The following is a 12380-nucleotide window of genomic DNA, read 5'->3' as shown; positions in this document are numbered from 1 at the left end:
GCAAAAAGTGACAGAAAACAAGGTTTCTTTACATAATTTGTGAGAGAGTCAGAAAGACAAGGAGAAATATTTGCTTCACTCTCAGAGAATTAAAGTCCACCTCTCTCACCTTACCTGCAGCATGTTCTTTTCCTGCCATGCCTGGACACAGCTCAGTCGGCAGAGAAAACCACAATGAAGTCAAATATAGCTTAGGTCAAAGTGCAGCACTGGGTACTGGTTCTGTACTAAGATGAAGATGATAGCAGTGAATTGCCCCCTTTTTAGGCAAATAAAATGTAGATCTAAGGTCTTTGGCAGAAAGTTATTTCGTGTCTCATTTTGGCAAAACTGAGGCAGCTGCAGCGTCATAGAATCACTGACTTGTTAAGTCTGTGAAAAGACTTGTTAAGTCTCGTTAAGTCTTTCTCTTGGAAAAGAACTCTAAGATTGAATCCAACCATTAGTAAGTACATTTTACTCAATAGTAAGTGCAATTGTTAATAAGTACATTTTTACTGTGAGCCTGTTTAATAAGACATACTATATCTTGCTATAGTATGCATATGCAGACCTATACACTTCTCAACCCTTGTAATCTAAGGAGGTTCCTTCTCTTGCATGATGTCAACCTGAAAGACAATTTCTCTTGAGTTCCTCCATTCCAAATTTTCAGTCATTGAGTCACAGCACAGAGCAAGAGGCTTACCCATCAATTAATTTCCTTTATTTCACAAGCTTTGAATTCAGAAATTGAACCACGACTAGTAGATCTTGATACGGTAGAGTAAGTAAAAATGCGTGTGATTACAAAGGAAAAAATTTGTACAAAAAACTTTAAAAATCCGACAGCAACTTGGATTATCTGTAAGTACCAAAAATCTCATGCAGAAGGAGAGCACTACTGCCCAGGTGGAGAAATCCCTGCAGGGGTGGCAATGGCATTGGTATGTAAAACTGATGGCTCTGTCTGAAATGGAAACAAGGACGACACAGACTTGGAATGTACCGAGTGGGAACAGACAGGTGCTACGGAGACCATTTGTCATTATGTGTCCCAGTGAGTTTCTGTGTCTTGAGAGAAGTGCTTCTTGGGTTTATAATAAATTAAAGATTAAACAGAAGCTGCCTATACTACTCTACTGCTTACTTTCCAGATGGCCATTTTCTTCCTTCATTAGTGTTTTTGGTGGTGTTTCTCAAATACAGACATTAATCTTGGCATTGTGTCTAGTCAGTTGTTGGCAATGTGTTCTAAAGGGACTCACTCACAGAATGCAACTTGCATAAATAACTCAGTAACATGCATTAACTACTCTAATACAGCGAGAGGGTGCAAAGGAACCATCATTCAGTTACGAGACAAAGCTAAAACCTGTAGTCACTAAAGGGGCAATGGAAGCACCATGCTTTAAGGTGACTATGGCATGAAAGCACAATTGTGAGGCAAGTAGTTCCAAGCAAACACACCACACTATTATCACCTCTTTCTATACAAAAAAAAAAGAAAAAAAAGAAAAAAAAAAAAAGACATTTTGTTTTTTTATTTCCGTTAGTACCAAATAAAACTGTGGGCTCGATAACACAGATACTGAAGGGAATGGACATTATTCCCATGATCCTTCATCCTTGTGTTTCTGTCCATCATCATTTCTCAGCCAAGACTGGTAATATTGGAGCGCCCACCAGGAGGTGCCACGATGCGGTGGCCGGTACGACGCGGGTTGTTGTCATCAATCTGAGCTCCTGCAACAACAGAAAATGAGGAAACAAAGCTATGAAAGGGATTAAAACATCAGTAGTGAGGTTTTAACTGGCTGTGCTTCCCTCACACCACCATCAGCTAGTTTCTCTTGAGCCTGACTGAAGTGCTGAACAGATCTTCAAGGCACATTTCTGTCTTCAGTGAGAAGTACGAAATTATATGTTTAGGATCAGACTAATGCTCACCCTACATGGAGAATTGTTTTCCACTGACTTGAAGGGACTTTTCAAACCTGCCTCACTGACTTAGAACATATGTCCCTACTGAGTCCATGGGACAACAGTTCAGTAAATCTGATGTTAGCAATCATAGAGGAAATGGGCACTGAGCTGATGTAAACATCATACTGCATTTTAAATGCTGAAAGGTTAAGCTTAAGTGAACAACAAGCTTTCTGACAGGCTAAATATTGCCTGATCACACTCCATTTCCTAAAGGCAATGCAATAAATGTGTGGGATCATTTAAAAATCATTAAAATCTACTTCTGCTTAATTTTCTGTTCGCATCACCCAGATCAAATCTGTACCACTAGATGCCTTGGTAGTACCCAGATCCAGCACTGCACTGTGAAACCACAGCTTCAGATGCTTATGAAAATCCCAATTATTGGTTGTTACTAAGATGTGAACTTTCTAAGCACTTGTTTTTGTTTTGTATAGCTTCATAGATATCTGTATATGCTCACCATGGCCCCAAGTGTATGCGCAAAAATATGCTTCACCCCATTAGAAGGGTTTTTAAAATATTTGCTCTCCTAGGACTTTCTTACACAAGTTTCATTTAGTTTCTGAAGAGAGGATCTGTAAAGTAGGAAAACTCCACCATCAGCTCCCACAAGGGGAAAATCCAATGACTTTCACAACATCATATGCATGTATTATTCACCACTGGGGCTGTAGACTTTTGAAGAATAAGGATTTGACACGCTTGTAATTGTCTTCAGACAACAAGAATTATTTCCAGCAACCCCAAAAGATAATTTTCCAGTCTGTTTCCTATGTACCATGGAAAATGTTTTGGGCACCAAGAGCAGAGGATAAGAAATACTCCAATCTGCTTATGAACAACTTCCGCACGTGGTTTATGACCATGGACAAGGACAGTTGAGTTTTCCACGTCTAGCAGCTGCTGGTGATGCAGCCTGTGAGATGTCTGAGACTCACAGGTTGCATCAGACCCAAGTCCCATCAGCTGTGTACACCACCAAGGGGCTTCAGTCACACCAGAGAATTCAGCTAATTGCAATGGCTCAGGCAAATAATAGTGAAAGGCTGACACAGAAAAAAATTCAGATTGAAAACATTTTGAATATTTGGCAATATGCAAAATATCACTAGGCAATGAATGAGTAAAAACATGTATATACTTATATATATGTAAGTATATACATGTACATGACTATATACAGTTCTTTTACATTTGACTAAAGAAGTAATTGTAATTGAAATTCATCACCAGTAATCCATACTCACAGCTTTAAATGGTTTCCCATTAGTCAGGCTGACTTACCTGATAAGCTGAAATTGGATTGATGGAGGTTTCTGATTGGTGGGGGCTGGTTTTTGGCAGGGGAGGATTTAGTTGAGGGTGCAGGAGTTGCATATTTTGGCGTAGCTGGGATTTCATACACAGGTCCATCATACATTCCTCTGGAGACTCCTTGCAGTCCTCCCACCTAAAACAAGAGAAGAGTAAAAATCCAGACACTGAATGCTCAGATGATGCTGCCTATTGATCCTGTAGGAAGAGAGCAGTGAGCACAGAGCTATATTCTGCACTGGCTGAATTTACAATGCATCTATACTTTATATATAAAGCAAAGTGCAGTCTGCTTTATATATAAAGGAAATTTTAAAGCTCGCTCCCTCCATTTATATATATGAATGACAAAAGAGTTCCTTACCAAGCTTCCTTCAAAATCAAAGGGGAGAAGTGAGATTCAAAAGAACAGGTGTGACCTGTTTATTTTACATAAGATCAGTCTCAATCACCTCTCTCCATTCAGCTGCCAAGTCACACTTGGGTTGTAGCACAGCTGATACCCGCTATACCAATAACTGCAGCAATTTCTCTCCTACCTGTATTTCCTCCGCTCCTCCCCTTTGTAGATCTCATTCTCTTTATTAGAACTCTTTGAAAAGGAGTGGCAATTTTTAAATTAAATTTCAAAAGTTTCTGCTTCCTGTCATCAACTAGAAAAACGATTGTACAGTGGACTGTGGCAGGGGATGTAGCTTACAATATTTGCCAATAAAGTATCTGTCATTTGAGCTCTGATTTCAGTTTGAGGTCTCTAGATTTCTTCCCTGTATGCTTCTTACAAGGAATATTAGAAAAGACAATCAAAAAAACTTCATTGGCCTTAAAATAATAGGAATCTAGGAAATAATATTTTAATAAGAACAGTTCCAGTTTTCAGAAAGAGCCTGAAGCCATTGAATTCAGAATGCAAAGCTTATCAGAGATCAGAAATCTGTGTCTTACAAGATTATAGTTTCACAGAATTTCCCCCAACAGGTTAAAAGTGAAATTAAAATACTGTATAGAAAGACACCATTCACAGGGGTTTGATCCAGCTCTCAAAGCAATCAGTGCATTTTCCTTGCTTTTGATGACAGGGACATCAGGCTCAGAAGAGCCACTGTCTTGCAGACTAATGCCAATCACAGCAATGAATCCATCTTCCAGGGACCCACAAACGCATGAATTTATACTGCTATCCCTGCTCCTGGGATAAGTTTATACTGCCAATCTGTGCCACTTCAGTTCTGCAGTCCCTTGCTTGAAAAGTTTTTCCATATTCCTCGGTGGTGCACAGACATGTTCATACAGCAGCTGATAAAACCATCAATGGGTGCTTCTGAATACTGCCAGTGAATAAAATTTGATAGTGGGAAAAGAAATTTGGGCATGAATCTGCTCTCCCTCTTGGCAGGCAGCAGAGGGAGCTGCCGGAGCAATAATATCAATCCCTTTGTCTGCGGACCTTGCTCAAGGATCAAAGGTCTCCCAAAATCTAGACCCACTTGCAAAACACAGGTTCCCTAGCCCAGGTAATTTTGTTCAAACTCCTGCTACAAGACACTAATCTGTGATATTTGTTTCTGAAGTGCTGGTTTCACTATTTTGATGGTTTTGTCACTAATTTATGTCACACTCACAGGCACTGAAGCCTTAAGCAGTGAATGTGAAGACCTGTATCATCTACATGGATAATGTAAAAAAATGCAACACTGATTGGTATTTTGCAAAATTTGTGGCTGCATTTGCTTTTTACAATGCCTTTTCTTCTAAGAAGTGCAGGCCCTTCTTCTGCAGCTTTATATAATTTGTATAATAAATGATGAAAGATCAAAGCTATCAACCTGCTAGTAGGCTTAATTTCAGTTGCCAGTATCACAGCCTGTGGTATATGCTTGGCTGAAGAAAAAACAAGGTTTAGTCAATTTTTTCTCATTACCTGTGCTCACACAGTGACTTTCCTGCTCAGCGACAAAGAGCAATTTCCAAACTCCAAACTGGTGTCCAGCCAATTGGTTTTCAACAGATAAGCATTGATTTAATTCAAAACCAGAGGTGACACAGAGGTGAAATCCTGGTCATTTCCCAAACTTTTTATTAAACAAAAGAGAAAAGTTTTCTGAGCCATTAATGCTGCTAATACACAGCTCAGCAAATGCACTAACAATAGTTCAGTAATGCCCAATATAATGAGAATCTCTGGCTGACATGCTTTTCTTCTCTGCAGTGTAGCAGTCCAGTATGCAATTTAAAATTCTGTTTTTACTCTGCCTAACCCTCCCTCACAAAAATCTTTCTTTTCCTGAATTTTTAACTGAAAGTAATTCTATCACTATTCCACCTCTCTTCAAAGAGGTGGAATGAGGCATTGCTGGACATAAGGCAATTCTGTCAGCTGGCAATTATATTTCTACCCGCTGAAGCTCACAGTGTTAATACTGAGTTAGGTAAGTTCACAATGGCAACCAGTTTTGAGCCAGTCATATACAGTCCACCTGATATGGACTCATAATAGCACTACAATATTAAAAATAAATGCTACAGTGCTTCCAGGAGGGTTCAATAGGATGTGACATTACCTTATTCCTGATTTTGATGCGCTGGTACAGATACTCAGGGAAAGGTTTGCGAGGGATGAAGCGGCCCATGCCCTTATTGACGTGCAGATTTCCATCTTCAAACACAATCTTCCCTTGGCTTATGACCACAAGAGGGGCACCATGGCACTCCATTCCTTCAAAGATGTTGTACTCGATGGCCTGAGGATCAACCAACATATTCACTGCCAAGTCCTCTTTCCATTACTAACTTAGAATATGTGCATTTGTAGTCATAGTTTTAGACAACTGCCATTAAAAGTGTGTAAAATTGTTTTGTATGAAGGAAAAGCAATGCATTTTGATATGAAATTATTTTAAAGGATCTTTCTGATCCACCTTTCCTGGATGAGACATTTCCTTCCAGTTTTTCATTTTCCAGCAAGGATTTTCACTGTTTTGGAAAATTTGCTTTATCTAACCAGAACATTTAAAATAATGATTGCCCTAATAAGAAGGAAAATTGTGATTCAGGTGCTGGATAACCAGAGGACGTGGTCCCACTGTGCATCTGCTGTTACTGTGTAAGCAAATTTCAAAGAGGCCAGCACACATGTTTCTGTCTGAAAAAGCCCAGAAAAGCCCAGGAAGGTCTGAATCTAAATGGGAATGACAGGGCAGGTTGTTATTATTTTCTTGAAAATACAGAAAGATCCCAAGACAGAGAGGCAGAAACTGAATCACCCAAATTTACTTTTTAAGGGTTTGTAAATGCTTTGGTCTTTTAATGTGCTTTGGTCTTTTAATATAAAAATGCAATACTGGATTTTCAGTAAAACTTTTGGAAGAATTCCCCAATACAAAGGGCCAAAGCACCAAACAGCAAGATAACAACTTTGGGATACACAACACAAAACCTATCAGAGTCAAAATGAAAGCAACTGTGAGTCACTGGTTCTCTGCACTGAGGGCAAAGAAATATGCAGCAAAACTCTGGCATTAAACAGAAAATTCCATCCATGAAGCTGATTAGAGCTGTACTAACAAAACATTTAATAATCTGTCATAGTTTAGAATACTGTTAATTTAATCATGCCACTTATAATTTCAGGTGCTTTTTAGGTAAGAAAAAAAATTAAACTGGTTTTAAATTTATTCTCCCTTACTAACCTCAGCTGCAGAGCTGCTGATTCACACCTGTTTATAGGTCTGCCACAAGCATGCAAAAAATAAACATGCAAGGGTATATGCAGAGAGAAAATACATCCTTCCTGATCATAATGGTTCCAACAAAGGACTTCAATACTCCCATGTCCTGAAACATTTACCCATTTCAGAACATGAGTAGGCAGCTACCCCACCCCTGTGTATCCTGTGCTATTGGTGTTCACATGATTTAGGTCAACAGCTGAAAAACAACAGTGACATTTCTTTTTTCTTGCTGGTTTTCATTTCCTCCTTACCGATTTATGGCTTTTGGCTGTTATAGTCTTCACCTTATCAGGGTCCCAAATCACAACATCAGCATCAGATCCTACAGCAATCCGGCCTTTCCTTGGGTACAGATTAAAGATTTTGGCAGCGTTGGTGCTGGTGACAGCTACAAACTGGCTCTCATCCATCTTGCCTGTGGCCTAAAAAAACAATATTATTTGAGCAAAACATGCTTATGAAATAAGGATTTACTATTCAGAGTACTGAAAGGTTGGGGAGATATTGGAAGGCATCCCTTTATAGATGTGGTGATGTTGCATGAAACAGAGATTGTATCACACAGGACTTTCTGTACAGCTCTTTAACTGGAAGTTTCAAATACATGTGTTACTCCAGGCACTGCAAAGGACAGCCAGTGAAACCTTAGTGCACATGATACCACCAAGGTGCTCAGCTATCTGGGATCCCTTTATCTACACACTGAGGCTGAAGAATTTTGTTGCCAGTCCTAGTAATTTCTATTTAAATATTTAAGCAAATTTAAATCAGAGAAACTCATGTGAGTATTATGAGATATAACAAAAGATCAAGATTCCAACACTTTTGGGAACACTTCTAGCAAATTAAGTCCATTCTGTTACCATTATTATCAGATCTATACATCTAAGTAATACAACCAATTATAAAGTCTTTGCCTGGAGAAATGTCATCGCCAATAGAACTTGGCATACAGTCAGTGATGGTAATTGCAACTGTACAGAACAGCATTTTGATTTCTCAGTAGAGTATTTTGGGGTCTTCCCTGACAATGAGCAAGAACAATGTTCTAAGGAAGAACAACAGTGCCAAGCCTTTTAATATTAGATAAACACTTATTTCCTGCCTGGTAAAATATAAGGTTTGTAAAGTAGTGGTGCAGGATTGAATGCTACCACCTATAAATCCCATGTTGCAGCCCTTCCTGCAGTTCCTTCCCACCGAGGGAGTAAAAAAAGAAAATAGCAGCAGCTGCCTGTGCTTTGCTTGCTTCCCTACTTTTCTCCTACATGGCAGGTATCTGAAGCTGCTTCTGTGCTTGGAATCTCAATTTTTTCCAATATATCTGTCACTATATTCAGCTGTCCCTGAATAAAGTGGTTATGAAATAGAGTCTGGGAGAAGTGCTCATCACAGCACTGTAAATACTGCCACTTCCCAGCCTGCAATGTGCATTTGAGCACAATGCAGTGAGTGTGTGTGAGTATGCAGGGTGTGCACATGGAGACAGACACTAGAGGGAGAATATCATTATACATTAAATCCATGGAACCATCAAAAAATTCCTGACTTATACCGGCACTCCCCTGCAAAGTATGCCAGTATGAATTAGGTGCAATGCTCTCCTTCAAAGCATTTCATCATTTAGCCTCAGGCTCAGCTGCCATCCATTTGTAATTTTTCAAAAACGATGAGACACTTCCCAAATTCAAACAATTCATTCATCACATTTATATGAGGTCCACTTCAAATTGCTCCAGATACCACATCTCTCAGAAGCATCCGCTCTGACACTAAGGGAAAATAGAGCAATGGAGTCTGGGAAGCCTCAGGTCTAATGAAACAGAACTATTGCAGTGTCAGAAGTGAAACACAGCCCTGAGTTTAAAAAACTGGAAGAGGTTTTTGAAATAAGCAATTCACCTCACAGTAGCATTCTCTCAGGGAATTCTCAGAAATATAGCAGAAAGTCACTTAAGCAATGGCCAAGAGTCTCTTGGCTTTCATTATTCAGCCAACACTCAATTTCCTTTTAGTCTATAAAAGTGAGTTATTACTTACTACAGCCTTGTCCCAGACAACAGTCATCCTTTCCTCAATTCCATTGACCCCTTCAGGAATCATAGTGAAGTTGTCCTTTCCAATGGCTTTCTGGGCAGTGCTATAGGGGCAATGTCCACTTCCCGTCACCTGCAGGTCCCCACTGCGGAGTTAACACACAGAAGGTTTAGACCAGGCATCACCAAGGTGACCTTGGTCTCAGGCAGGCTGTCAATGGACCTTTCAAGCCACCAGAGGCACAGGCCGTAAATCATGCCAGCAGCCTTTCAGTGCTGGCTACAGATCACTGAGAGCAACAATGGCACAGGACATCTCCACTTTCCCCCAGGAGCACCCTGGACTCCTGGATTACAGCCCCCTCCAGCTCCAGGCTGCTTATCAACAGAGATCAGGCAAAAGCCCTCTAACCAGGACAAAGGATTACTCTAGGATTAAGGAAATGATCAGAAGCTTGTATAAAATGTCTGCCACTCTCAAGATAAACTAATTCAAAATCACATTAAAAAATGATGGCAAATTTCACAGTGCAAAGTCATGAGCTTCAAATGTGTTCCCCTGCATTTCTCTCCTACACGTGTATTTTTCTTGCAAAACTTACATGAATACTTCTCATCTGACCTTCCAAAACAGAACCAAGAAAATAAAAGTATTTTCATCAGGTAGTTTTCTAATTAAACAACAAAAGGCATAGGTCAAGTCAAACACATGTGCTGGATTTATCTAACTGAAGAGTCTTACACAGAAAAAGGCATGGAGAAAAATGCAATAAGAGCTACCATTTATAATGCTTTTATTTAAGAGGTTGGGTTTTTCAGCCTAGAGAATTTTTTTTTTGGCAGAGAGCAGAAGTGGATCACAGCTGCTCCTGGAAATAAGGAGGAAGAACATAATCAATATGCAGAATCTTGCCAAAATAGAAAGTCAAAAAAGAAGGTTCTCCAATATCCACAGGAAATGTGTTATTTTTAGCTCTTGATTAAACTTACAGGAGGCAAGCACATTAGAACTCACTATGATTTCCCTTCTATCACTCCATAAGTCCCCAAGAGCCCGTCATCTTTTTCTTTAACTGATAATGTAAATTGCAGCTCTGAAACAACTGAATTATTCTGGTCTACAAATCTAGATCCAACAAGCTAACAAATAGTCAAGTACAGAAGAAAAAAGTATCACACGTGAGTAATTCTAATGCCATTTTCTAGGCTGCCAGCCCTAATGATTGCTGACAGAGAGAAAAGTCCTTGGCCTCTTTTCTGGTTCTTCACCACACTCACAAGCCACCCATCCAGATTTTAGCAGAAGCCAAACCCATGAATTCAGTACAGAAAAGGCTGCTGTGCTTTAGCTGCTCCTGATTGCAATGACTGCCTGGTGTTATGCCATAGGATTAAGCCAATTTCATCAGTTAAACATTCATTTATTTTAACACAACAATAAAGTCAGAAGGTTGCAATGCCATTTCTTCCTTTCTGATGCTTCTCTAATCAGCAAAACTTCCTGTGGCATCTCTCCTTTCCACACACTGATATAACAATGAAAACCTGACTGTCACAGCCAGGCCTGTGACACTGCCCACTTCCCCGAGGCCACGCTGTGCTTCTGACACCACACTACAAATTCCTACACCTGAAAGATAACAAGGGCTTGCTTTCTTAATTCCATACTCCCTCTTCTCTGACATTTAATGACATTATTGATATGAACTGCACTCCCCAGTCAAATGAATAGAAGACTTCCAAAACTGAAGTGTGTCACTTGAGATCCTTCCATTCCTGGTTAATCCATGAGCACTGTTACTGTCTGGACACACTCTACTGTCAAATGGGGGATAAGCATTACAGCAACTAAAAAACTGAGAGACAGGAGGGGTCATCATGAAATAAATGCCAGATCATCTAATTCTTCCCCTTAAACAAGGTTTTCATGGCAAGTCGCATCATCTGTGTAGCACCAAGGTCTCACATCTCTGGATCACAAGAGGTGGCACATCCCAGCTGCAGTAATGCAGCAGCACACCATGCAAGATCAAAGCTAACTCAAGTGCATGGCCCACAGATGACACAAGGACCTAATCTCATGAGGGAAATTCAATCTGCAAATCCCATGAGACATGATGGGGTTTTACACATTCAGCTTTTCAGTGGAAAACCGACAAATCAAATCATTCAGCTTTCTGTGGAGAAGAGCACAAGCAGTATGCTGCATGGTTGTAAAGGAAGGATGTTGTAGGGATTTTAAAATGAATGTAAAATATTGGTATCCAAATCAACAGTGCAATAGAAACATGAAATACTGTCTTTACCATCATACTTGCATAAAATTCCCCATGAATGCAGAGCAGACCAATACAGTATACACTTCTTTTTAGTTCCACAGTATGGATTTGAAGTATTAAAACTGAAAGCAGGCTAAGCTGCTGTCATTTAAGATCTAGGACTTTAAGCCACTAGGAAAAAAAAAAAGCCATTTTTGCATGGAGAATAATGAAAACTTCTGTAAGTCCTCAGTTTGTCTTTCTGATGTTAGTTTTAAAAAGTCATTATTGTATTCCAATTCTAGAAATGTTCTTGCTAATCTGCTTTGACCCACATACTCTTATTTTGGGACTCTCTCCTAGAAAGCATATATAGCCACCCTAACAGAGTAAGGAGTAAAACATTCTGATACACATTTACACGTGCTGGCTAAGAGCCTTACCCACACACACTGAACTTCACCCTTTACAGTGCTGATAGTGATGAATCAGACCACAAAAGTAATTTTTTTCTGGGTCTTTCTTTGGAACAAGAATCTCAGTTATGGAAAAAACATTTCTGCCATCAGACTGTCAGAAGAGAACTGCCTGTGAATTCTTACCAGAGCCACACATTACTCAGAGCCCAACTGCAGCATCTTTAGAGCAGTTGAGTTAAAGCCTGGGTGGGCTCTGGGCTGCAGAGCCTGACCCATCGTGTGCAAGGGGAGACGTGGCACTGACTGATGGCATCTTCCTGTCACATATGTGTGCCCACCCAGCTCCCTGGCAGCTCTGAAGATGGTCATTTTTAAGGTTCAGATTTCACTGCTCTGTCTAGGGCATTGGAAACCCCCAAAAAGGGAGGCTGGGTCAGCTGGGTGCCACCACACGAAGGTAAATGAGGATGTGAATGGTAATTTCTATATCATTTCAGAGCAGATGGTCTTTTGCTTAAGCTAAAGACCCACAGTTGGCTACAGGCAGGAAATACTTTCAGAGATGGGTTTTACAGTCTGGGTTTCTGGCAAGGCATTGCTATCTTCTTTTCTATATAAGACACTTCTTCCTCTGCTGTCCACATTCCTTTC

At 40.0% G+C, this 12380-nt stretch overlaps 1 protein-coding gene across 2 annotated transcripts in view; it reads right to left on the bottom strand.

Moving 5' to 3' along the window:
- Positions 1-684: 684 nt before the first annotated feature.
- Positions 685-12380, bottom strand: part of CRMP1 (collapsin response mediator protein 1) — a 50380-nt gene continuing 38684 nt past the window's right edge. For both annotated transcript variants that reach the window (XM_063157615.1, XM_063157616.1), the window contains exons 10-14: positions 9057-9198; positions 7268-7438; positions 5847-6026; positions 3256-3421; positions 685-1725 (exon numbers count right to left, since the gene is read on the bottom strand). In XM_063157615.1, the coding sequence (XP_063013685.1) occupies positions 1634-1725; positions 3256-3421; positions 5847-6026; positions 7268-7438; positions 9057-9198 (751 nt within the window). In that variant the 3' untranslated portion in view covers positions 685-1633. The remainder of the gene's footprint in view (positions 1726-3255; positions 3422-5846; positions 6027-7267; positions 7439-9056; positions 9199-12380) is intronic.

This window comes from Melospiza melodia, chromosome 5 (genome assembly GCF_035770615.1).
Source record: "Melospiza melodia melodia isolate bMelMel2 chromosome 5, bMelMel2.pri, whole genome shotgun sequence".
Classification (NCBI taxonomy): domain Eukaryota; kingdom Metazoa; phylum Chordata; class Aves; order Passeriformes; family Passerellidae; genus Melospiza; species Melospiza melodia.
Note: the sequence above shows the minus strand (reverse complement) of the source record. Positions and strands in the feature narration are given on the sequence as shown.